Source organism: Oryzias latipes, chromosome 14, assembly GCF_002234675.1.
Source record: "Oryzias latipes chromosome 14, ASM223467v1".
Taxonomy (NCBI): Eukaryota; Metazoa; Chordata; class Actinopteri; order Beloniformes; family Adrianichthyidae; genus Oryzias; species Oryzias latipes.
Window position 1 is genome coordinate 15774575 of NC_019872.2, and position 25760 is coordinate 15800334.

General features: G+C 41.2%; 1 protein-coding gene across 1 annotated transcript in view; it reads right to left on the minus strand.

Annotated features, from left to right (window-relative positions):
- The window catches only part of LOC101162728 (neuronal tyrosine-phosphorylated phosphoinositide-3-kinase adapter 1), a 26299-nt gene extending 868 nt beyond the window's left edge, over positions 1–25431 (minus strand). The window contains exons 1-7 of the mRNA XM_023962180.1: positions 25323–25431; positions 11354–11590; positions 4785–5152; positions 2955–4709; positions 2629–2871; positions 2156–2262; positions 1–1608 (exon numbers count right to left, since the gene is read on the minus strand). The exon at positions 1–1608 is cut by the window's left edge and continues 868 nt beyond it. Of these exons, the coding sequence (XP_023817948.1) occupies positions 1174–1608; positions 2156–2262; positions 2629–2871; positions 2955–4709; positions 4785–5152; positions 11354–11541 (3096 nt within the window). The 5' untranslated portion in view covers positions 11542–11590; positions 25323–25431 and the 3' untranslated portion in view covers positions 1–1173. The remainder of the gene's footprint in view (positions 1609–2155; positions 2263–2628; positions 2872–2954; positions 4710–4784; positions 5153–11353; positions 11591–25322) is intronic.
- Between the last annotated feature and the right edge of the window lie 329 nt (positions 25432–25760).

Consider the following 25760-nt stretch of genomic DNA (forward strand, 5'->3'; position numbering starts at 1 on the left):
CTACATAATATGTACTGATTACAAGTATGAAAATGGAAATAATTGCTACATTTTCAATACAGCTGTACAGGTTTATTTACAATACATAAGAGTTGAGTATCACCTTGGATGTTTTGTGCAGATTGTTCCAGCATTCTGTTTGAGGTGATGGCTGCTCACAGTCTCAAAAGTTGCACCATATTGCACAGTCTAACTTGATGGGTGTCCGTGCTTGGTTTCCCTGTGTGGATGGAACAATCAGTAAAAATTGCAACTGTATAAGCATGAGGGTTGATGTTTTACTACCAGCGATGTGGATTTTCTGTTCTGCTGGACTGCACCGCGTGTCCCACTCTCTACGTTCTTTTTTTACAACCACAAGTTATCATACTGAAGATCGGCTGTGTGTAAAAGTCTGACAAGATCATCTCTACTTTTCTTTTATGTCTATCATGACATGCAGAGGATGACACAGTAATACATGACTTATTGAAGTCTTAGATATGTTTGTTTAGGCTAGTGGACACAAGTTTAAAGTACGTTGCTCCGGCTTCGGGAGTATATTGCTATAAAATTGCAGAAATGTTGAGAAAGTATAATAGATTTACATACAAATATGCAAACGGTTACAGCAGGTAGCTTTCTCAGTCATGATTATTTGCATCCACAAGGACAATCTAGTGATACCAAAAACATCAGATATACATTCACAAGTTCAAGAAACACTTCAGTAACTTATCTATGAGTCTTGCTTTTTCTCATCCACTGGGTAGTTTGAATTCAAGAAAAAACACAAATTCAGAATGTCTCAAGTAGTCAGGAGAAAATTTGGCAACACCAGATTCGGAAAACTAGCCATCAGGTTGTTTTCCGTCTGTTGGTGTGGTTTGTAGCAGAAATAATTGGCAATTTTAGAACATGTTCATATAGTGTGGATCAATTACATAACATCCGGGTAAGTAATTGTTTTTGTCTGATTGTAATCTTCTTTTTCTTAAGTTTTAGATTTTTTTATACAAAGAAGTTCAAGGATTCTCTTAATTTGGATTTCCAGCTCTGTCTAAAACCCAAGAGCAAAAGCAAGAAATGCTCTCTTCTTTCTTTTCCTTCTTTCAAATTCTCCCGTTGCCATCTGTTTCTGTTTTTTATGTAGTTGTCTTCTGTGTGTTCTGTGGACCGGCCTATCTCTCCACCTCAAATAGCCGTGTCCCACACGACGGCTTGTGGCCTCTGGCAGGGTGGTGTGCCAGTCTTTCGAGGCTCAGGTGTCCGTCTCCAACTGGGGAGGATAGGCATGCTGTCCTGCTTATACAGGCTTTTGTCAGGCCGCCTGTGGGCCTTGATCTCCTTGCACAGGCAGCGTTTACGCTCAATGACTTCCAACAGCTTGCCGTCTCTCTGTGTCTGTGTTGTGGATGGGGTGGGGCCCCCACTGACAGGAGGCTGTCCCTGGGCCAGCTGGGCGAGCTGTTGGAACTGCAACTGCAGATGGTGCTGTTGCTGAAGCTGCTGGAGCTGCTGCTTTAATTGCAGCTGCTGCTGCTGGAGCTGGACCTGCTGCTGCTGCTGCCGAGAGATGCTGGATATGCTGGGGCTGCAAGGAGTTTGAGGCGGGGCCAGGCCGTGCAGCTGCAGGTGAGAAACAGTCAGAAAGTTTTATAAAATATAAACACACACTTTGAAACCCCACATGCTCCCTGCAGTGATGCGAATATAATCTTAGTCAAACAAGACTGCAGCTTCTGCAGAAATCCACCAGGGTGCAGTGCTACTCCATGCATTACACCTGGAGGCAGGGTCAATCAGAGCATGCAGACGGTCTCTGCAGCACACTGAACTGCGTCAGCACTTGCTTTGGAGGCAAAACTGGGCAACATATTCTGCTAGAGGACTGCAGCTCTCCCACTTAATATAGAGCAGGATGTTCTAATATCCACATGGTCTTTTCTTTACTTATTGCATAGTAACCAACGTCATCCACCTTTCCTTTTCCTTGGAGGCAGGCAACAACCTTATTCTGCTCAGTGGGCATATACACCAGCTATAAATAGATCTGGCAGAGCACTGTCTCTGGCAGAAGGGGGAAGAAGTAATGAGAACAATGTTAATGTTGCCCTCAGATCTGCTGCAGTTGAAGATAACAGTTTCTTACAGTCCTGAGATGTTGCCAACTCACCTGGTTCAAGGCTTCGCGTGCTGGTAGGCTACTCTGTCTCTGGACATCACCTCCACCCACTTGTCTGACTCCAGCAGCAGAGGAAGAGCGACCCAGCCGCCCCACTTCTGTGAGGAAGCAAGCATACCAACTATTGAGAACAGTGAAACTTAAGTTTACTGATGTACAGTCCACCTGTTTTTCTGTATATTAGCACACATTAAGTGTTTATCTAAAAATTAGCAAATAATAATTTTTCTTTGTCCATCAATCTATTATTTTTGTAAAGTCGTTTTTTTTAATGGCTGAAAATAGGGCAGAAAAGGGTAAAATGTAAAGCTGATACATTTGAACCTTTTCTGCCCTATCACATTTCAGATTTGGGGGTAAATATTAAAGAATAGTCTGTAAACAGAATGATGGCTACCAGAACTTATTGAAAAGGTTGTTTTTCATCAGACAAAAAGGTCATCTTTACTAAATTTTTTGCCTACCTCCATTTCGACAGGCAGGAAACGTCTGGCAGGGAAGGGGCATCCCTGCTCTGGGGAGAGCTCGGAACGCCTGGCTGCTATCAACACCTGCCAAGGACTCACTGTGACCGAGAGCCCTGCTGTTGGTACCACTGAAGTGAACTGGGATGCCTGAGTGACCTCCTCTAAATCCTATTCCGAGGTCCTCCTTGTCCATTCTTAACAGAGCATCAGCACTGCCATTCCAGGCTCGTCCTTCATCTTCTGCAGTAGGAGCACACCACATATGTTTTAATAATTGAAATACCACGAAACAGCATGATCAGGCTGTCTCCAAGAAGACTTACTTTCAGTTTCTTTGCTGCTGTGGCTGAAGGACAGCTTCCTCTGCATAGGCCAGTAAGACCCGTCATCTGCAGCTAAGCTCACACTGCTGTCCCAGGGCATGAAGCCAGCTTTTGCCTGGATGGACGAAGACCCTCCGTTACTCTTGGATGACCCCTCACCTACACTGTTGAGACTTAAGGGCTGCTGCAGTGAGGGTGTTTGAGAACTCCCTCTCAAGCTCTCATAAGCCGGTGGTCTCCGGAAACCACCGGAGGGGTAGGTCCACAGCAGGGGGCTGTCAGAAGACGGAGGTTTGTATGCTGGTAAACCATGAGGAGTGTGAGAGCGGAGGTGTGGGCGGGAATGAGGACGCTGGGATGAGGATAATGGCGTGGGAGTTGAGCTGGAGCTGTTTTGAGTTGTTTGATTGCTTGTGGTGGTGCTGTTAATTGGTAAAGAGTGCGGCCCACTATCCCTGTCCCTATCCCTGTCTCTGTCCCTTTCTTTGTCTCTGTCTTTATCTCTGTCCCTATCCTTGTCCTTCTCTTTGTCTCGCTCCCGGTCCCGATCTCTGGGCCTGTCCCTCTCTCTTTCCCTGTCCCTATCCTTATCCCTTTCTCCTTTATCAGACTTTAGGAGAAAGCTAACAGACTTGCCTTCCTTGCCTGTATTTGAAGTCTGTGTTTGTACTGTGGCCTGACTGGAAGCCTGGGAGCTGCCCTTGGTTGGTGCAGGAGAGTCTCCTCTTTCTGGTTTGCGGTAGTGATGGTAGTGGGAGGGCCGGTGGTGAGGGTGGTGATGGTGTTGGGAGAACGGGGAGGTGGATTTGGAGGAGGGAGGTAGAGGAGTAGAGTGACTCCTAGCTCTTAAACCAGGAGCAGGCCCAAACTGGGAGTCTCTGCTGTGTTTTTCCTCCTGCGATGAACCTCCTCCTGATGACTCTTTGGAGCTTGACAGGGACGTTTGAACATTTGAAGAGACTGAAGCAGAGCTGTTGGCTTGAGTGGTTGCGTTGGATGTTTGAGTTCCTGATTTAGAGGAAGAGGATGTTTTGTTCTGCACCCCAACTCCGCTAGAGGCAGCTGCAGGCTGAGGAAAGGCAAGAAGTGGGGGCCGGTGCTGCAAAAGATTGGGGAAAGGGGCTGGGATCTTGGTGTTGGACTCTGACTCTGATTTGTTTCCTTGGAGAAGATAGGGAGTAGGAGCTCGAGGTGTGTGGGGACTGGTTGAAAGTTGGGGCACAGGGGTTGAGGATGCAGAGGAAGGCAGAGGAGATGAGTGGGAGATGGACACAGTAGCCTTAGGTTTAGAATAGGAAGGGGAAGAAGAGGCAGGGCGAGGCAGAGAAGAAGAGCTGCAGGATGAGGAAGGGGTGACATGGAAGTGTTTAGAGGTTTTTACTTTCTCATGTTTAGCAGGGTAGTGTCTGTGAGATTCTCTGTTTTCCTGCTGCGGGTATTTCATCTCTTCATAGATGGCTTCGCTCTGGTCTGAATCTGAGTCCGGTGTTGTAGCCACAGGGGTGACAGGGTGAGGTGTGGCTGTTTGGCTGTCCCTGGTGAACACCTGGCCAACCATTTCTATGTAGACCGGCTCATCGTCCCCATCTCGAGTATGAATCTGAGAGTCTGTCGCCTGGAATGGCAAGGACATGGCAGAAGTAGGCACACGTGGAGGAAGAGGGTCAAATGTGAGCTGGGTGCTTGGACTTCGCTTGGGTTTTAGAGGGGGGACCTTTTTAGATCCCAAATCCCCCGAGTCAGACTTCTTCATGGCTGTGAAAGGCAAATTTCAACGTAAGAAAGGATTTATTTTGCTCAAAAACATTAAACTTAAATGAAATTTCTTACAATTTTTTTTCTCCGAGTGTTTGCCCTGTGAGTGACTTGGTGGAGGAGGTGGGGGTGTCTCCGGAGGTCCTCTGCTGTCTGCAGACGAGCAGCTGAGGCGGGTACTTGGATGACGTTTGGGTTTGGCTGGTGGGCAGCGGCCGCCATGTTGGGACTGAGTCTCAGAGTAATCTTCATTCTCGAGACTTGAGTCACCGGCTCCAACAGCGTGGCAGGACTGTGAGCGAGGCGCCATGGCAGAGGCACAAGTGTGAGGGGACAGGTCCTGCGAGGCGGGCATGGTCATAAAACCCATTCGGAAGTGTCGTCGAAAAGACGCCAAGTCTCTGACTTTGCCAACAGTAGCTGAGGGGTCGTTTTGAGTGGAGCTGCAATGTGGAAACAAATTCCAGAATGTATATAAGGAGAAAAAAATACTGAATCATAAAAAACATCTAAGCATATATGAAGAAATAACAAGCTTTGTGTCTTTTGTCTATGTCTTAATCCTTCCTTTATTCTTCAAAAACTCTCTTTACATTAAGGAAGTGCCTGCAAGGCATTCACTGCAAAAGGAAAGCCCTCGCATCCACAAAGCTTTTTATCTTCGCACACATCAAACACATTCAATTACTAAATCGATCCTTTTGTCAAAAGCAAAGTAAAAGCGTATATGCTACTGCTAGAATTCCCAACCCCTTTATTTTTTTTACGTCAACATCTTTAATACACATCTGTAGTCTGTACTCAAGGCGGCCAGAAGATTTTCATCTGTTACCATGGTAACAGTTGTGAGTTTCTTCTGGATTGATAGTTTGTGTTTGAAATAATCAATGATGCTGGCTTCTGCAACAATGAATAAATCTGACAGAGAATATATCTGTTTTTACATCAGACTGATATCAAAGATCACGCACTGCTTTCCTCCAAGATTTTTGAAAACCAGTTGGCCTTTTAATTTCAGGCAACACCACTTGATGTAGGAACTGAGATGTCTTTAGACATCTGTATCTTGACATTTTCACTTCCTCGTGTTCAGGGGGGAAGTCTGTGCTGCTGATATTTCATCTCTGTGCAGACAGTCTCTCTCACCGGCAGAATTTGGCGTTGCAGCCACAAAGGTGACAATATACAAAATGACCAAAGTATTTGCAAGTTAAATGTGGAAAATCATCATAAATCCACAAATCAATCCCAGATGTATAGATTGCCCTTAATTTTTAGTATACGGAAATTAGCTAAAATTGAGGTCTGAGTGTTAGATTCGAAAGTTTTATAAGTAGAAGAGAATTTTAGTGCTGTGGCATTTGCTGAGATTACTCTATAGGGCTTTAAAATGGCTTCTGACAAGCGTCTGTTTGCTTCTCAGCTTAACCGACAGGTGCTGCGGGTGAGTGATATTCTCTGTAGGAGTTGTGTGGAGCTTCCCACCGCAGCAGGACAAAAAAAAAAGTTGCTTGACAATTAGTCGCATAGTGGGTGAAGGACAGCAACCTTTACCTTTATGGATTTTGGTTCTCAAATAAACTAAGGGTGATTCAAGGGTGATTTCCAAACGTTAAAGCCTGTAAGAAGCAGATCATGACTGTTTAATTACATAGCTATAACTTAAAACGGCTCTAAGTGATTTCCTTATTGATGTGATGTGACAGGTTCAGTTGTTTGTGAAACAGAGAGAAGTGGAGTTTCCGATTTGTATTCAGCCTTGAGAGCCGCAGCAGAAGGGCCACTGAGGCTGCTCGTCTCAGAGAACACAGAGACTTTTATTTTTCCTTCTGTGTGAGATAGTGTGCGCCTGTACGTGTGCGGGATCGCGACAGAGTGAATTTGCATCTGATGCTAATGCCCTTGAATATCTATGGAAATATAAAGACTCCTTCTGATCAACACAGATATTAAAAGGCCAGATTTAGAGCAGAAAAGAGGCTGAGCTGCTCTCCAGCAGAAGAGCTCTTGCTTTCTATTGTTTCTACCAAGGGCAGAATATCTTAACAGCTTCAAAATCAGGCCACAGACACACCTTTTCATTCGCCCTCGCCTGCCTGCATCTTTGCTCGAGTCCATAAACTGAAGGAGCTCAAGCTGTGCTAAATGAGAAGATCAATAGCACAGTCATATCTCCTCCTTAAATGTGAACCACTGCTGTTAAGATGAGATTTATGTGCAGAATAAAATCTGGGGAAACTGTGAGCGTGGCTCCGTCTGAAAATGACCAAACCTCCCTCCTAGCACTTCTGTCAAATGAAAATGCCTATAAGAAGATAACATTCAACCTCGCTAATTCAGGTCAGCATATTAGCAGAGCTCCTGTTAATTACTGGAATGAGCTGGCAGCTGCCTAAAATCCTATCATAAATTATTAACAGAGCTTAATCGGCAGTGATTGATAATAAAAGGCTGAAATGAAATATTTGTTGGCAAAAATATAAAATATTTTACATTTTAAAACATTTAGGAGACAAAAATAACTTTCAAACAGCAAGAACACACTCCATCTGTTTTGGCTTGAATTTTTTATGACTTCCAGCGCATGAAGAGTACATATTTATCCTAACAAGCTCCAGAAAGATAAGAGGACAAACGCACATCATTGTGTGCTGCTTTAGCCTCTGGTAAATTAATATTTGGACAGACTTCCTCTTGCTTAGGGGGCGGCACATTCCCAAAAGCTTCTCAGACTGAAGTAAAAAGATTTTTGCTAAAGAAATCCGGTGTACATGACTCTGCCAGAAGTAGAAATCATCCTTTATTCTCACAAAACTTCTGCTTCAAAGCTTAGGAGTGTTAAGGAAGTTGAACTGTAGAAATTTGACCTATGGTTGTCCATTCAGGCTTCATGGCACAGTTGCTCTTATTTTTTTTATATTTAGAAATGTGACACTTTAACTGATGGCTCTGATATACAATATGTAGTCTTAATTGGATCTGATTTAAGAATGTCTGAACCATCTTCTTAATCCTTCGGGGCCACCTGGTTGCTGGAGCCCATCCCAGCTACTGTTTGGTGAAGGTGGGGTTCACTCTGGAAAGGTCACCAGTCTGTTACACACACTCCCAATTACTATCAGGGACAATTTAGGATCACTAATCAACATTTGAAATATGTTTTTGGACTGTGGGAGGAAGCCTGGAGAAAACCCACAGTCCAAAAACCCACATATGCACAAAGAGGACATGGAAACTCCACACAGAGAAGTCCCAGCTGAGATTTGAACCAAGGCTTTCTCGCTGTGAGGTGAGACAGCCTTGTTCAAAGAGTACCAGCGTGCAGCACTCTTTGAACCATCCAGTTTGTTGAAATCCGTATCCTTGGTTTGCGTTCCTATAAAGTGAGTTATTTCTGTCTCTCTTAACTCTGCAACTCTTTGCAGTGAGCAGTTCTACAGAGGAATACCTCAGCCGAACACTATTGAACTGGAAGCAGCTCTCCAGGAAATGACATTCCCTGCTTCAGAAGTCAAATGACAGCAGCATCACATAAAAAATACCAAAAGACAAATGTGGTTGACTGAGCCAGAAAAAAAACAAGAAAAATTGTCAGACTTTAAAGGGATTTGTTGAAAAGACAGCTGTTTCTGGGTTAAATTTGTCAGGCAGACACATCAGTGTCTTTGATACATCTATACAATATCTCAAAATATTCATAATCCATTTCTGCTTTGATAACACTCACTGGTATTTGATGTTAAAACTGCTTGTGTTATCGCATTATGATCCCCTGATTTCAACTATGCAACAAGGTCAGACTTCATCAAGTAGCTTCTGCTACACTCCGGGCATGGGTAATGGGTTACAACAGAGCGTGTTCAGACATTTCCTTTTCTATTCAAACTGTCAGTTTATCTTTCGTACGTTTTATTTACCAGTTTTTCCTTTTTTGCCCATACCAGTTTCCGGTGTAACTTGTCAACAAACAACTTTTTTTGTGTGTCACATTTTTGCAGTTATTTTCATGATGTTTAGATTTAAATTCCCACTCTGATCATCTTTTGATCTTCTGTAAAAGCATTCCTAGTGGTCTGTGAATTGTGATTATGCTGTTTTCAGCCCAAATCAAAAACTGTTGGTTTCTGAGATATACCGGTAAATTCCACAGAGTGGCAGGAGGTCATTAGAAATTCTTCAGTGAGTTGTGGGTGGGACTGTTGTCAGAAAGTAAGACTGTCCCCACTTCCCTTCACCCATCAGTTTATAGCCTTTCATGCTAGCTTACAGCCCCATACACTTCCAACCTAACATTATTAGAGCAAAAAAAAAAGGTAAGTAATACTGGAGCTATCCAGCTGTTCAGTTTTGAGCCAGATGCAGCTCAGATGAGGAAAACAAATACATTCGTGAATTTGTAAGTGTGTCTGTAAGTGGATGCATCAGAATGGAGCGGAGCAGAGACTTGTGGCTTGCCCAGCATATTTTTTACATCACAACTACAAGGTTTTTCAAAAAGTATTTTTAAGTTTTGTCTTGATTCACGATAATTTGAATAAAGAAATATTCAGAAATGCAATTTTCTTTTTACATGTCCTCCATCATCAGTAGATTACCACTGGAACATGATAAAAACACACAAAAAAAAAAACATGATTTCATTAGAGTGGATCTTATTTGTTTCTGCTGTGTTATGAAAATTCACAGCTAAGGCATTCTGTGGATATGTTTTTTAATTCCCTTGCATTTGCCGAAGTGTCATTTGTCTAATTTTCTACATGTACCTACCAAGTCTTTTTATTTCACTTTTTTGGAGAGGAGAAGATTAGTTGAATTGAATGTGTACAGGTCTCTACTCCTTGGCAATATTTTAGTTGCTATAACAGTTAAATCAGTCTCGAAGTGACTGTCTGTGAATCCGCCGTTGAGTCCTCTGGAAATTGTCTTGTTTTCTTTCGTTGCACCTTTTTTTGCCTGACAAAATCTTATTAGGAATATTCAGAAAGGTTGGTTTCCTTGGAAGATTCATCTAGAGGTCTACTTTTATTTTGTCCATTTTTTGCCCCTTTAAGCTGTGTTCTTGCCTCTCCGTCTGTTCGCTTGCTCAAGTCTTTTCCACAGGTATGACAGGCAGACAGGATTGTGGGAACCTCTCCATGCTTGTTATTGAATAATTAGTTAAGCAAAATTGCAAAAGCGCTCTACCATGCGAACAGTTGGATAGATTTATAGATGACACACTCAGGCTATATGACCTCTCCCTTCTGACAGTTGTAGATGATGCACACTTCATTTTTTGAGGATTTTCTGCATGCAGATATACAAATATGAGCCTTTTATTGAATTCTGAGCAAATTTCTACAGTCTCTGAAAATGTGATGGACCATGTTTTTAAATCTTCTCAGAGCTTCATGTTGGTGTTTAATGAAATCTGTGCTGACAGCAACATTTTTTTTCGTAGTCGTCACTGCCGGGAATTTTCTGTCTGACTGTATCAACTCTGAAGCTCGCCTGCTTGCAATCCTGGAGATTTGCAACCAACCCAGTATGATTGTTTTTTTCTGAGGCCATTAGGAATGTCAAACTGTCTACCATTCCAGTTTGCCCCTTAGACTATTGACTCCTCCCTTACTCACACAAACTTCTTCCTTCAGTCCACTGGAAAGCCTGTTTAGTTTCTAAACTCTTAATCCATCTCCCCTTTTATCAAAGACCCTGGCTGCTTTTGATTATCTGCCCAAATGTCTTGCTTCCTCTCTGCTGCTCTCACTCCACTCGACTGCTTTCATCATTCAGACCCACACACCGAATTTGACTTGACGCTGCCATCAAATCTACAGCCAAAGTGAGGATTCCTGTTTGCTCGTCAGAAATAACCTGCATGGAAATCCAAAATAAAAGCTCCTTTAAAATAGTTGTTTTGGTGTAGCACCTTTAATCTACCATCACAAAATACTGCCACACGCATTTAACCAGCTCATTTTGATGGTAGTATAACTGTTGGCACGTAATTACATTGTGATTGGCGCCAAAACCACAAGGTAAATTATTATTTTAATGCTTAATAATATCTAGAGAAGCAACACCTGTTCTTACCATCATGGAGGCTGCCTCTTGTTCTAGATTTGACATATCCCAGCTGACAGGGATGTAAGAGTGGAGAAATTAGAGTCCTGAACACTCACTGCACTATGATTAATGACAACTCTGGAACTCTGGAACTCTCCAACTGAAGCAGAGCCAGCAAAGGTCAATTTGATGTTTATATGCTACGCTAAAAGAAAAAGTACTCCTCTAAAAAACAGTTAAATACAAAAATACACATAACAGCCTTTTTGTACTCTATTCATTTTATGTCAAATCGTCAGAAGTAGCTACTTTACTTTTAGGTTAAAATTCAGGAAGAAATATTAAATAAATTATTTTTAAGTGGTTTTGCTGATTTTGTCTCACATTCTTTTGTTTTATCTCATCTCTAAGCTTTAATACCTTCATTGTGAACTACGTCTCTGCTAACTTATGTTTGACTTCTAGATGAACTTTAATATACTGAAGTTAAGAGTGAAATTAAACTCATTCAAGTAAGTTAAGAGGTTTAGAGACACTCATATGAACCCTGCTGTAATCTCAGGTTTATGCGAGCCTCTCTCAGCCAGTCCACTTACCTCTTTTTACTTCCCTCGTGGTCTCTCTGCCTCCAGTCCAAACGGCTCTTGCGATACAGCAGGTTCATGTCGCTGCAGGACCGCTCCTCCTCGCAGCCTATCACAGCGAAGTGTAGCCGCCTGCTTCGCCTCTCTATGTCACGCAGGAAATGCTCGACTGCCACATCCTGGACTGAGCCAGAGCTCATGGTATAGGAGACTCAGGAGAAGCAGATGTGTGCTGCAGGCTGGCCTTGTCTAAACAAGAAGAAACAAGCACGAGGTTTAAGTGCATTAATCATTGAGAGAACTTGTTTAGCAGCTTCCCAGCCCGCCTGCAAATGACAGAACAGACATTGGTTCTTTAGATGATGTTAGAACACCCTGAGAACTAAATGATCTTCATCTGTTGGCCAAACTTAAAGGATGTTGTGCTGCATAACACTATTGTGTGAAATCCAGCCAATTACTCCAACTGGCTGCCATCACAGGAGAGGCACAGTCACAAATGATGGAGTTTGCAGTTTTGTTTACTCTGACCACATGTGTATTTATACCTTCATTATCCAGTTATGAATATTTGAGTAAGCATGGTAACTCAGCTGCAGCGCATCTTTGGCTGCAGGCCCCGGAATGGCCTATCTAAGCCTGTCTGCAGAGCAGACAGTAATGTGGTTTGTCATATGTGGCGCATGCAAAGCTTACTGTCGCTCGCACTCGCCCCATGAGAAGTCAGGCTTGTTGTGGGGCAGATATCTGAAAGTCCAACCGGGCATGTTGGAAAATGTGCAACACAATTGGCTAAGAAAAGAGCAGCAGTCAGCTGATGCATGATGCTAGTGTTTTTCCATCATGACGAGAACGAGCGTGAACATGTTCAGGGGGACACTGAAGTGTCCTCATGGATCACTGGTGCTTCCGGTACCTCTGTTCTGAATTACCTGGAGGGTCAGTTTGCATAGAGCAGTGTTAGTTAACAGTTTAAGAAGTTTTCTGGACTGCTGAGCAGAATACAAAAATACTTATTTAGTATATATTGTGCGTTTGAATTTTAAAAAATATGGCAAATTATGCTTTAAAGCAGAAATTTTACTTTTGAAAGTAACGCAAAAGACCTTTGAGACCAACATTTACACCGTTATTAATGTTCTAACACATCTCACTGAAGAGACAGAAGCCAAACAGTGGGAGCAGCAGGCGCTGTCACCTGGGCTCGGCAGTATACTGATCAGTGTAGCTGTGTGTGATTCTTTTGTCATGGCTCTGTGTGTCATCCAGTATGTCAGCGTGGCTACTGCTATTCCTGTACCCCCACAGACTGGACCACAACCTCGACTGAGGCAGCAGCCATGCTTGCTGATTCGATGTTAATTAGGTTACGGAGATGCGACTGTAGGTTGTGCTTTTGTAAAGGCAAGCTTTGATTTGGGTTTCTAGGATCTGGCAGCTGAGCAGGCAGCCCAGCAATTGTCTCATTATGCTTGGTGTCCATTTGAGTGAACTGAATGAAGCTGCATCTTTCATCAACATGTCTTATGAAAACGCAAACACCATACGTTGTCTGAGCTAATGGGCTGAGTCCTTCAACTTGCCATGGAAGGAGATATTCAGCTTTCAGATGCGATTTGAGGATTTGCCTGGTTTGCATCACAACCTTTACAGCAGACCTTAACTTGACCTTCTCGAAACGCTTCAAAGCACATGCCCAACTGTGTTTTATGCTTCAGAACTCGTTCCACAAACATGCTGTTTTCTAACCAGTTGATTACCTGCCAAAATCACGTCAAGAGTCTGAGCTTTGGGTTAGCTCTAAATGCTTTGGTTCTGGTGGAAAATCAAAACGTTGACCAGCACAAAACACAATGCTGTATCCAAATTTATTCATCAAGTCAGCCGATTTTTTTAGGCAAAAATCATTGTTTCTACCAAAATGCTTTACTTCTTTGCCAGATTTTCATTGATATGTGAATCAATTTCACAATTTTGCATGAATTCAACATAAAGTGGAAACTCCTAGCTTTTTGTGAGTAGTGTATGTCCTACTGAAGGCCTCATAATCATTATTTTCATGATTTCTAGAGCTTTTGTTCATAATTATTACAATTTTGATGTTTTTTTTCTCCTGAGTTGCAGTTTTCACATTGTATTGTGCAGAAATATGACTTGTGTATTGCGATTGCTTGAATGTTCAAAACCGGCTCCTATTGATAGTTATTCTTTTCAGACTTTCAGATTTTTCTAAATGTTGCCACTCCCATTCACCATCTTGGAGATTTTCTTTCAGTCCCGCATCCATTTTTGCTTCTGTTGTTCTTGCTCTGTTGTTCTTCTGCTAGTTGCACGCCCTGCTTCTGCAGCATCTTTTATGGCTTTTTTTCTAGTATACCATTTGTACCCTCTGTCTTGTCTGTTGTACTTTGGTTCCACTCAACAGAATACATGGCATTTGCAAATCATCTCAGAAACATGTGAGGGCTCCATCTTTGTTTGGACCAGAATGCAGATGGAGTCACGCTTTAAGCAGAAGCGCATAACTAAACTCCCCGCATCTCCTCAACACACACATACAACACAGGGTGATTTAAAGTCAGTTACAAAAGGAAAAAGAGAAGCAATAGCAGAATAAAGTTACTGATCATAATGTCTCAATGTGAGAAGAAACCCTGACTCCTCCCAAAGGTATATGAGAGAAAAAGCAGATGAAATGTTTGTTTTGATGGTGCAACACTTTATCAGCTGTCTAAAATGTTACGATCCATTACTATGGCTGAGTTTAACACCTCTAGAAGTCTGCAGCTCTCTGCCCTCCAGGCACCACCACAGCAAGCGGTCCAGCAGTGTTACTGCACCATGCTGTGAGTGGTAAAGTAACACAGCCGAGTGTAGAGACACATCACGGCACCGACTTGACCTTTGACACCAAGAACAAAAATAACATATTGAAAACTAAAATGCAAAAATATTGCACGATTAATATTTTTTGCACCCCATGACTTCAGTTTAACTCTTACTGGTAACAGTTTTACAATACAACTCTGTGTTTCATTTTATTATTTTAACATTATGACATCAGTAATATTTTTATTATTTCAATTGCAGGGAACTTGGTGCAAAAAGTTATTTTTTTGCAGTCAGTTCCTACATGGACAAGCTCTCTGGAAGGATGTAATGAAAATGAAATATATATTTTTTTAATATATTAGTTATTTTTATTCATGTTGCAAAGCATCTTGACCTGTCAGTCAAAGCATGGATGTGCAAGGTTTGAGCAAAGCTTTGGAGAGAAGAACGAGCAGCTTGAAACATGCTCACATGGCCAAAGAGGAGGCAGCAGGAATGAGACGGGAGGGGCACCAAGAAAGATGGGGAGAGTCGACACACAGAGTCAGTGAGAGATCAATCCAGGAAGAAAACAAATGGGATCAGGCTCGAAATGCAGACTGACATGAGGCAAAAGGAGAGTGAGATGATGGGAGAAAAGGAAATAAGCAAATGGAGGAAAGTACTAGAAAGAGGGGACCGAGAAACATTGAAAGGCTGCCAGACTACAAGAATGGGGGAGGGAGGTGAAATCACACACTAGTCGCTGTGTGTGGTCTCCTAGCAACACTGTCAGCGCTTTGCGTTAGCCACTGAATATGCACAAAGCGGAGCGTCGGTCTCATCATACGTGGTGATCTCTGGGTTAAAACAAACTGTGGCTTCATCTGCACTTGATCCTCTGGTATCAGCGCATCCCATGTATGCTATGTGCTGATAGCATATGTAACCAATAGCAACCGCTTTACTGCAGACTCTAATGATGTACCAAGATGCACAGTCTCCAGACATCGCACAGGCTGCAACGTAACCATGTGGGGCAATCTGACTAATGCACTCAAATGAAGAGCAAGCCACATTTTATAAATGGTTTTAAATCTTGTCAAATAACATTTTATGAGTCATGAAAGCTGGATATCACTTTAGCTGCAAGTAGAGGAAACAAAAAGACCAATTACTTAGCAGCTGTAAAATGTTTGAACATTTTACTTTTGGAGAGGGAAATCAAGTTTGGGCTCCAGTTAAAAACTGAAAAGTGATTAAAAAAGAATAAAACCAATGAAAGATAAATCAAATGTGTTTGACCTTATAAAACTCTCATTAATTACAGATGTTCTTCCCAAAAGCTAGTGTTGTGACTGATCTTCATTAGACAATTTTATTATTTTAGTGGACATGGACTCATTAGAAGCAAACTTAATCTGGCTGCTGTCTTTAGAAACTCATCGCTGGTGAAGAGTTTAAAGCAATAAACACGAGAGGCCAAAAATCATGAAGGTATCAGCATTTTCTCTGCCAGCTGCTTTTTTTTTTACATTTTATTGAGCTTTTAACTATTTTAAGGTTGTAGGGAATGAGTGGTGACAGATTTCATAACAACTTTTAAATACAATCCATAGATTATTATCCATTAATCATTTGTTTGTCACATCCTAATGAAGGAAAATTACTCCTGAAGGTCACTGTCTACCTGGTCGCTGTGCTGAGAGCTGGAACTAAAGGGAATCAATAATGGGGTGATGTCTGTTTGTTAAATATGGAGCGGGAACCGGACAACAGAAGCTACAGCACGTCTGATGATCACACCTTAATTCATAATATAACAGTTAATTATGTGAAGGTTTTAGACATGCTGGCAGCAAGATGGAGTCCGGTGATCCGTTTTTTTTTTGTTTGTTCAAGATCTGTGGAAAAGCTACATGTATTTTATACGTGTCTTTGGTTGATAAAAATACTTGTTAGGTGCAGAGACTTGATCAGGAGGCCTTCACAGTACAGAGAAAACCTCTACAAGAATTTTTTACTTCACATTTTTTACTTATTGCTCCGTATTTTTTCTTGTGTTTTTCCTTCCTTCATGATTTTAAAGTTTATCAAGGATTCTGAATATTCTAGCCGAGGGGACAGTTGTACAATAAACCATCATGTGTAGAACTCTTTCCCACAACTATAAAGATTAAAATATTTAATCCTGAAGAAAATGTAATAGCAGCCAGCTGTTTGCATCCAACAACACTAGCACATCTGATAAAACAAACAAAACAAAAAAAAATGTTCAAAGATTAAAATCTATTCATTAAACATACACTTAAACAATAAAACATTTTTTTTTTTAAAAAAAAGGCAAAATGTATTCTTTAAAATACAATAAAACATTCAAAAATTAGAATTAGATGGGTTTTTGTTTTGATGCTTTGTCACACTTTGAGTGTGGCAGATTTTTTTTTCCAATTTAGGTTTGACACAAAAAAAAGATTTGTAAAGCCCTAAAACTATTTACCATAAAAGAAACTCCTCCCGTAATTCTTAATTATTACTTTTACCGTGAATTCATCAAAGAGTTACCACATAAAATTTCCTTTACACAAATGTTTCAGGTCTGAACGCAGACTAAAGCAACACCCTTGCTGATACATCTAAATGTTAGTTAAGATGTATTAAAATTTAAAGACATTTTTTATCACACAAACATATAAATAATTTGTACATCATGGCCAATCCTTCCAACTGGCACCTATGTTAATCTTCATGTCACGAACATGAAAACAGAAGTTGCAGCCCCCTGACAGTCATGAGAACTCTGCACATGCATCATGCAGAACCTGCCTTCTGATTTCTGACTTCAAACCAATTCCTCCTGTTAGGCGGAGCGGGAAATTATCCAAACAACAACACTGGCCTTTTGGGCTCCAACTTGGTGACAAAGCTCCTGTTGAAGTTCAATGGGTTCAAAGACACAGAAACAGCAGTTCCTGAATTTTTATTCTGCATTTTATTGCATCTCATTTTTCTCAACATTTTTTTTCTTTTTTGCAAGATTTAAGCCTATTGTTGCATTTTTTTATTTTTAGGACTTTTTGCAAGATGTAAAAATACACAATATTTACTTTTATCCAAACAAGAAACAAAAGAAAGACCTGAATACACTCACTTAAATATACATGCACAGGATGCTTTGGATTCTCCCTCTCAGCGTTGTACAAATTGAGTGGCCGCTAAATCTTTAATGGACTGCTACCAAAAATAACAGACAAAAAGCTTTTTCTGATCCTGCGTGCCCTGTGCAAACCACAGCACACACGGAGCAACCACAAACGTCCAGAGGTTCCATGTTTCTCTCTGTGATGCAGCCGTTGTGTGAAATGGCTTTCATGCATAAGTCAACACTAATGGTATGTTATGTAAAGATTATCCTGCAATCATATAGGAAAACTAAGCATGACGAAGAAGATGAGCTGGAAAAAAGTATCAGGCAATGCTGGATCTGTAATCCCTCTATTTGAACAAAAAGAGGCAGCAGTGTCAGTGACCTCACAGTCTCCATGTGCAACCTCTGCTTGACCTTGCTTTCATCTTCTATTGGAATCTGCAGTCACCAAGGTGACCTGCTGCACTTAATGAGCAGGAACACTTAGTGCCCTAGAGAGTATCAAAAACACTGATGTCCGTTCATCAAAGCTCAAAGAAAAAAACACGAGGAGCAAAAACAAGAAGGGGAGTGAAAGAAAATGTGTCAGAATGTTCAGCCTACTTCCTTATATACATGGCACACAACGTAAAAGTGCCAGGAGTTCTTTAGAATATGGAAAACAATGACAACTAGGGCGATCACATGATATTGAGCAACATAATGTGCATTTTGTTTGTTCCTTCCATCTGGCTGCTGAAGCCCAGACTGTGATGTACAGAATGCTGCAGGGAAAAAGAAGATTTCAAAACTCCTTAATGCTCACATTTGTGCGTGAGGGCAAGAGCCCCTGCTCTGCACGCTTCACTGAGCCAGCATCTTGCTCCGTACAAAGATCCTACTTCTAACTGCATTTCTCTCTGCCGGCCTTAAAATGAGCTATGTCCAGACCCACACATGTGTTTCTTTAAAAAAAAGAAGCTGTGAATTTACAAAGGCAGATGCATCTGAAGGTCCAATGACACTTCACGGTTACCTATAAGAGCCACAAAGTTTCGTTACTGCCGGCTGTTCCTGCTGCAACACATGAACCTCATAAAAAATGTAGCAACAGTTAAAGAAAAAGTCAAACAGCCCAAAGCAAAACGGTGATCAGCTGAACATCACCATTTGTTCAGCATATGATCTGCCTCACAGCCATTCGCCGTGGTTCCACTCTCATTTTTCCTGAAAACAAACACGCCCCAAAAAACTAAATATACCTTAGAAAGTTTTTTTTTTGTTTTTCCGAAAAAAAGGTGCTGATGGATTAGTTAGTAAAATGATGGGAACACAAAACACCAGAGCAGTTCAGGCATGCCGTGCTGATGTAACCCTGATCTCATCAAGCTGCTTTCCTTTTGACTGACAGCTGTAGCAGCATCCGCAGCAGCAGCAGCAAGAGCGGCAGCTGCAGCGTTGGTGTGATATCCAGTGCCAGGCGTGGCACTGTGGCGTTCCAGCACTTGAATCCGCCTACTCAAAAGGCCCTGACAAGTGTAGTCACAGCGTAGGCTTTCCAGCATGGGCACACACGTGCCCACACTCAGCTCTCCCACTCATTCATCTCATGCACTAATTCTCTGCTACTTGATAGTTTTCAAATACTGTGAAAAGTTAGGTTTACTGGATTCGGTTTTTGGACCATCAGGATGCAGAAGACAATGTGAGGAAATGAAAACTTCCAAGTTGGCAGCTGGTGAAGCGGTGGTGCACTGAGTCTGTACACAGAGTCTAACTGGCATGCAGGTAGCAACCTTGCTTTATAGAGGATCTGGGGATTCATGTGATAGAAATATGCTAAATTTCAGGCAAAGATGTTCTTCAGATTCTTTATGTGAGTAAAAGTTTCAAGTACTTGGTCATAACTTCAAGTCACAAATCTTGAAACCTTAAATTGAAATGCTTATTTCTTTGCTAAAAATTGTCATTAAACTACAATGGCTGATTCTGTCAAATGAAACCTCAAAAACACAGTAAAGAGAGCTTTTACCTGACGCATCACAGTGACATTGTAAGGAAAATAATAAAAAATAAACTAGTAAACTTTCTCCAAGTCCTAAAACACAATTCTGTGTCCTTGAGGACAAGTCTTAGGTGAAGACTCAAGTCCCTGCTTGTGAGATGTGAGTTCACCTCTAGTCTCAGGTTGTGTCTGAATTCCTTCACTACTCACTACAAAGTGCACTATATAGTGCGTTCGCCGTTTTGTAGAGCTGTCCGAATCTACGACTCCAAAATACAGTGTCCTAGAAATTTCTCTGAAATCTCTGCAAAAAATTAGTGAGCATCAATGGTCACTAGATGCTCACTACTAATTGCATTAGAACAAATTTTAAAGTGAAAAACTGTATTCTAGTCATTTCTTATAAACTATCCAAGTTTTTATCATAAAAACACACAGGATTTATAAATAGTCTTTGTAAAATGTTCATGTTTATTAGGTTTTTACTTTGAGAAATCAGTGATGTCATATTTGCATTAAAAAGAAAAGAAAAAAGTAGTGTGAATGGTGTCCGAATTGCTTTCACAATCCAGGAGACTAGATAGCTGCATACTATATGATGTCTTAGTAGTTAGGGAGTAGGGAGAAATTTTGGTCAAGTCCAAATCCTAATCTCTGGTTTCAGGTTGGTGTCTCACCTGAGCCCTTTTTTAAATTATTCTTGCCTGAGAGGCAAACAGCATATAATGGATGAAAGCAGATTAAATACATCAATAATTTAATTCATACATGATTTAGTTTTCTACAACTGCAGCTGGATTGGACAGAATGTATCACTATTTAACACCACTTTGATTATTTACAGGATAATGAGGATTATCACCTTAGAGGAGGAGGAAAATAAGTGCATGTGTCATATAGATGTTTAGGAAAACAGTGGAAATGCTGAAATTTGTTCCAGAACCAAGCCCTAAAAGAAAAAAAGACAGCAACGAATCTCTGATTTGGAGTTTCGCACTATGAAAACAAGCCGAGCATCTGGGATTTCTTCAAGTGCAAATCCAGATTGCTTTGACATTTTCAAAGCGTGCTTAAGGTATACTACAGCACAGATTTGCATTTCTGAAGTGACTGCATGCGGTCGCCTGTTTCACACGTTACAGCCTTTTTTCAGCCTTCGCCGGTTTACTGTGACCTTTGACAAAACTGCAGTCAAAGGATTATCTCAGCCAGACCTGTCTAAGACCATTGTGTTCCACGTCAGTTTCAGCACCACAGTCAGTCAGAGAAAACTTAAGACATAAATGTTTGAAAAAGCTATATTTCATTGTGTGCAAGTTGCAGCAGTCTCTACACTGGTGTTTCCTCGTGTTTCAAGGTGTATTTCATAAATGAAAGGCAAAATGTATTCTTTAAAATACAAGAAAACCTTAAAAATTAGTGAATGATTGAAAGATTTATGAAAGACCCAGACTCATCATTTTTTTAATCTAATAATCAAAGTGTTCCCATTAGTCTTTTAACTGTGCTTATGCAGTTTTTGGCCAAAATCAAAAACCTTGTGTTGTTTTCTAGGACATGGTTTCTGCAGAGCGGCAGATGTTCATTAGAAATTGACCTCCGGGTTGTGGGCGGGACTGTTAGCACCGAATAAGCGTGTTTACACACTTTCCTGCTATCTTACAGCTCCACACACTCCCAACCTGACATCAGCGGTGTAACAAAAATGGTGAGCAATTATTGGAACTATCCAGCCGTACTGTTTTGAGCCAAATGTCAGCTCAGACAAGGAAAAGGGGTACATGAATCTATTTGTCTGCAAGTGGATGTATCAGAACAGGGAAGTGTAGTAGCTTCTACGTCACACCTATAATCTTTTTACAACATCATACATTTTGTCTGCTCCTGATTCACAACAATTTAGAAGAAATACCCAGAAATGCAATTTCAATACTAATTTTCTTTATATATGTCCTCCGTCATCAGAAAAATGCCACAAGAGCATGTTAAAAACACCAAAAATACAATTTTCTTTGGAGGATGAAAATAAAATACAGCTTTTTATTTCAACTTTAAGTTTTGACACTTTCTATTAGAAAGCACATAAAACTTGTGTTTTAATAAAATACCTGCACCTAATCTCTGGAAACGAAAAAATCCTCCTCAGAATCAGGTAGACGGGGAATATCGAGACCTCAGTGTCAGTGAGGACAGACTAGCTGTTAACACCTCGCTTTATTTATTTTGCATGGTACCATGCAAATGACTTTGAAAGGTTTAATGAGAAAAGAACTGAGGGAAAGCGAACAAAAATGAGTTGCCTTGAGGAAATCATTAGCACACATTATTACTCTTGACTACACACTGCAGTGAAAAGCCAGACGCTTGCAATCCAGAAATAAAGCATTTAAAGGGAGCTTTTAATCTACTTAATTTGACCATATGCATCTTAGCCATCCTCGACTCTGATAAAAAAACAGACATGCAAGGGCTTTAATGCAACCAACGCTACACAAGGGGGGGACAAAGCAATATGGCTGCAGAGGAAGCTCCCACATGAAGAACTGGGCTGTCAGGAGTCATTTTAAGAGCAAAAGAAAAACCTCCTCTTCTTCTCTCAGCAGAGGCTGCCTCTGCGTTTGAAATTGAACATGATTTCTGTTCTATGGATGGGACATGGATTGCATAAAAAGTAAAAGCTCTGGGAAATAAACAGACTGTTAGAATAAGAGACAGGCCGTCCTGTCTGCCTTCATTATGTTGGAGTTCAGACTGTGGGACACAGCTGAAGAAGTCTAATGAAAATCAATTTAGTTTGTTTTTTCTGCTCCGCTACTGAACAGTCAATGAACTAAAGAGTCAGTAAAGACAAAGGAGAAAGACGTCTAGCAAAGTCCAAAGCATAGAATGTGAATGCGTGTCCTTTTAACAGAAGCCACCATAGAAACCCCTGCCTTTAGACACGTTTACACAGAACAACATGGCCCTCTATGGTTAATAAAAGTGTTTTTTGATCAGTTTTATGCTGTATTGGTTAAAACTATGGATACCATATAGACAGACATCATTAAGATGTATTTATCTTCACCCAGAGTGGAAATAGGGCATGAATAACTTGCCGTAAGTAATCAAATCAATGATCAAAGCTGCAGGAGAGGCTTCCCGTCAAAAATCTACAACTTTTTAATTTGTGAAAAAACTATCAAATAAGTTTTTACTTTTAAAAAGGGCAATAATTTAATTTGTTACAGTTTACGTAATTTATTTTGAAACCTTATGTACAGAATGCAGCAAAAACCATTGAAAGAAGTACAAAACTATTTCACTGCAAAAAAGATTTTGCTTTGAAAAACACTAATCTTAAAATGTGTTCACTCTGCTGCAAGTTTTGCATGTTAAGTCCTAATTTGTTAGTCAATTTGGAAAAAAAGTGCCTGCTAAATGGGTAAATGTAAATAAATAAATTGATATACCTAAGTAAAGGCACACCTTTATTTGTCTTACAAATGTAAGCAACAGAGTGAGATTTCTGTTGCTAAACTTTCCCAAAAGGTTAAACTTATATTCTGCTTTTTAAGGATAAAATTACAAAAAATAAGATTAAAAATAAACAGTCCTATAAACCTTCTGCATTTTCTAAAATGTCAAAAGTTTTATATAACTGATGAATTGTCATCATTACGTGCTCTTCGCCTGAGAAGTGATGCAAATGTTTTTTAAATCATATTTCGGATAAAAATCATTAAAGAAACTTGTTTTTTTTTTACATTGTGAAAGCTCAAAATATTTGTGTGAACTTAAGTTTTAAGAAAAACTGTGAAGTTGGAAAGTGCGATTTTCAAATTACTGCAAATTGAATGCGAAATATTTCCTCAAATGGCAAACAATCTGTGGCAATTCCTAATAGACAATCAGTGGTCAGGAATACAGCTTAGATTACAAATCAATATATTTAATATTTACTTTTTGACTATCACTCTCCTGCAGAGGTGAAAGAATCAAGATGGTGATTTAAAATCATGAGTTTTCCACTTTAAATTAATAGCAATTAGCTCCAAGGTGCCTGATTATACTACAACTGTATTGATTTTGGAATACCCTTCATTGCTGGCCAGTACTCAGAGTTTGCCATGCTGCTGCTGCTGCTGCTGCTCATAGTTGAGGGAAACAATCCGTTTGGATTTTTTAGGAAATCCAAAGGGGGGAAGAAAAAAATCCAACAAAGCTCATCCATAAAGGGGGGGATTCATTGAGTGGAGAAAAAGGCTTAAAATGTCACTCGCTGTTCTCCCTTCCTGTCAGGCCCTTTCCCCTCATGGCAGTAAACGAGTTGTCCCTGGATTGAGAGAGTGCAGAGTTTCATATGTTTCATACTTCCACACTGCATTTCTCACCCTGTCAGTCAAAACCAAAGGACAGATCTACTTCAGTGCAGCTAGAATCCTCACTAAAACCACAGCTGAAGTAAAACTTTTTTTTTAATTGTATTCCCGATAAAGCACTGACCAGGACACCTCAATGGCACGCTGCTTCTCCTCTGATTTAATCACATTTCTGGATGGAATTCAGGATCACCAGGTGAGGAGAACAGACAATGACAGGTGGTGTGAGCCCCAGCATTTTTATTTTTTTTAACACGGCGCCGCAGACACACACTGCACAGTGTGTAGTGCTCACCGCCTGCACTCATTGACCCCAAAGTCACAGCTGCTCTCACCCATTCCTGCTATAGCGGCTACACCAAACTGCACAAAGACACAGATCCTGCTCGTGTGCATCTGTTGGGTTAAGAAAGATTTATAGGAAGATTTTTTCTTTTTTACCATATGCTGCTGCAAGGTCAAGGGAGACTTGCTGATGATATATTTAAGTCTCAAATTCAAAGGAAACCCAAATACCACTTATTTAGCCACAATCTGGCATTAAGTCTTTAAATAAATCAAAATAGATTAATTAATACTCTTTTCTTTTTCAATTTCAGTAGTTTTTCTTCAAATATTTCTCTAAATATAAAGTAACAACTACAGGATTCTCTGTTCTTACTGACTTTATCTTGGTGTTGTGGGCTCTCTGTATGTCATCTTTATTTTAAGAGGCTGTCACGCTGGTGGTGTTTGTGGTGGGAGGGGCAGACCTCCACGTCCAATTCACAACTCATCGACGGTTTTGAGCCCTCCTCCCCAGGATCTGAGGTGATGCTGCGGTACAACATCACCAGAGGATTTACAGTTCAAACACCGAGAAGAAGAAAGGAAAAAAAAGGAGGATGCGGCTTCCTCTATGCAAACACCTGCCTCTCTGGCATCCCAGCATGCGCCAACACATCCTCACCTGTCTGCGCACAGACACACGCTTGCATGCACGTCACTACATTTTCACAATGGCAGGAATACCGCCCGTTTTCCATCGCTCACCCACGTTTGCGCATATTTTTTCTTGTTACTCTAAATTCTTAAACGAGGTCAGCTGGTGCGTAATTGTATAAGCCTTACCTGCCTTAAGCCTGCCCCGGTGAACAGAACGTCCTAACAGCTGAAGAACTGCGCGCACGTTATTTCCAGAGCCCCCTGAACGCTGTGGGCGCGTGTTGGACTAAAAACACGGCGGGTGCTTCAGCATCTCCGGTCAGCTGATGATGCTGAGGCTGTTTTTTGGGGGGAGTAGCATCAATAAGGGATTGTCACGACTAAAGTTGAATTTTGAGCTGCAGGTTATTGCTGCGCGGGCATCTTAGCACATCTTTAGACCTCTTTTGTGTTTGTGGCAATAAATACGGGCCTTATTTTCTCAGACAATGTGGCAGTGTGAGTCCCTCAAGGTTGAACCGTGTCGCTCCGCACAGCGGATCTCGCTGTCAACCCCGAATTCCGGTCAATTTACGCGTAAAATGCCACCAGGCCCGGCGTCTCTCCGCAGTACAGCATCAGATTCTATGCTAATGAGACAGACGGCGCATTTGCGCCCTGACAGCTGGCTGTGGGAGCTACACCAGGCAGACAACTCATGCGGGGATCTGAAGTCAAACACTGGCCTAACAGGGATAAATGTGTGCCACATACCTCCGTGACTGTAGGCTGGATTTGGCGCAGAGGGTTTAGAAACCGGACAGATCACAGATCTTCTCCGAGAGTCCAGGCGCGTAAAATATCAGACAACAACAAAACCACGCCGGTTGTTGATGACACAGCTGTCTCACAGGAGAGGAGGGGAGGGGAGGAGGGGAAAAAAATCCGTTCCAATATATGTCAGTTGACGTGCAGCTGAAAAACCAGGTATTTAGACGCAAATCAGTGATCTGACGCTTTTTCCTGACGCCAAAGCTCCTCCATTTTTTGAAGAAATTCACGCTAAACGGCGCCCGCCGCTCAGCCGAGGCTCGGCGCAAGCTGGCCAGTGGGGATCAAAACCATGATGCCATTCTGAACAGCCCTCAGGACGTTAGAAAAAGCTCCCGTGGAAAGGCGAGCCTCCATGAAGAAGAAGAAGAAGACGCATGC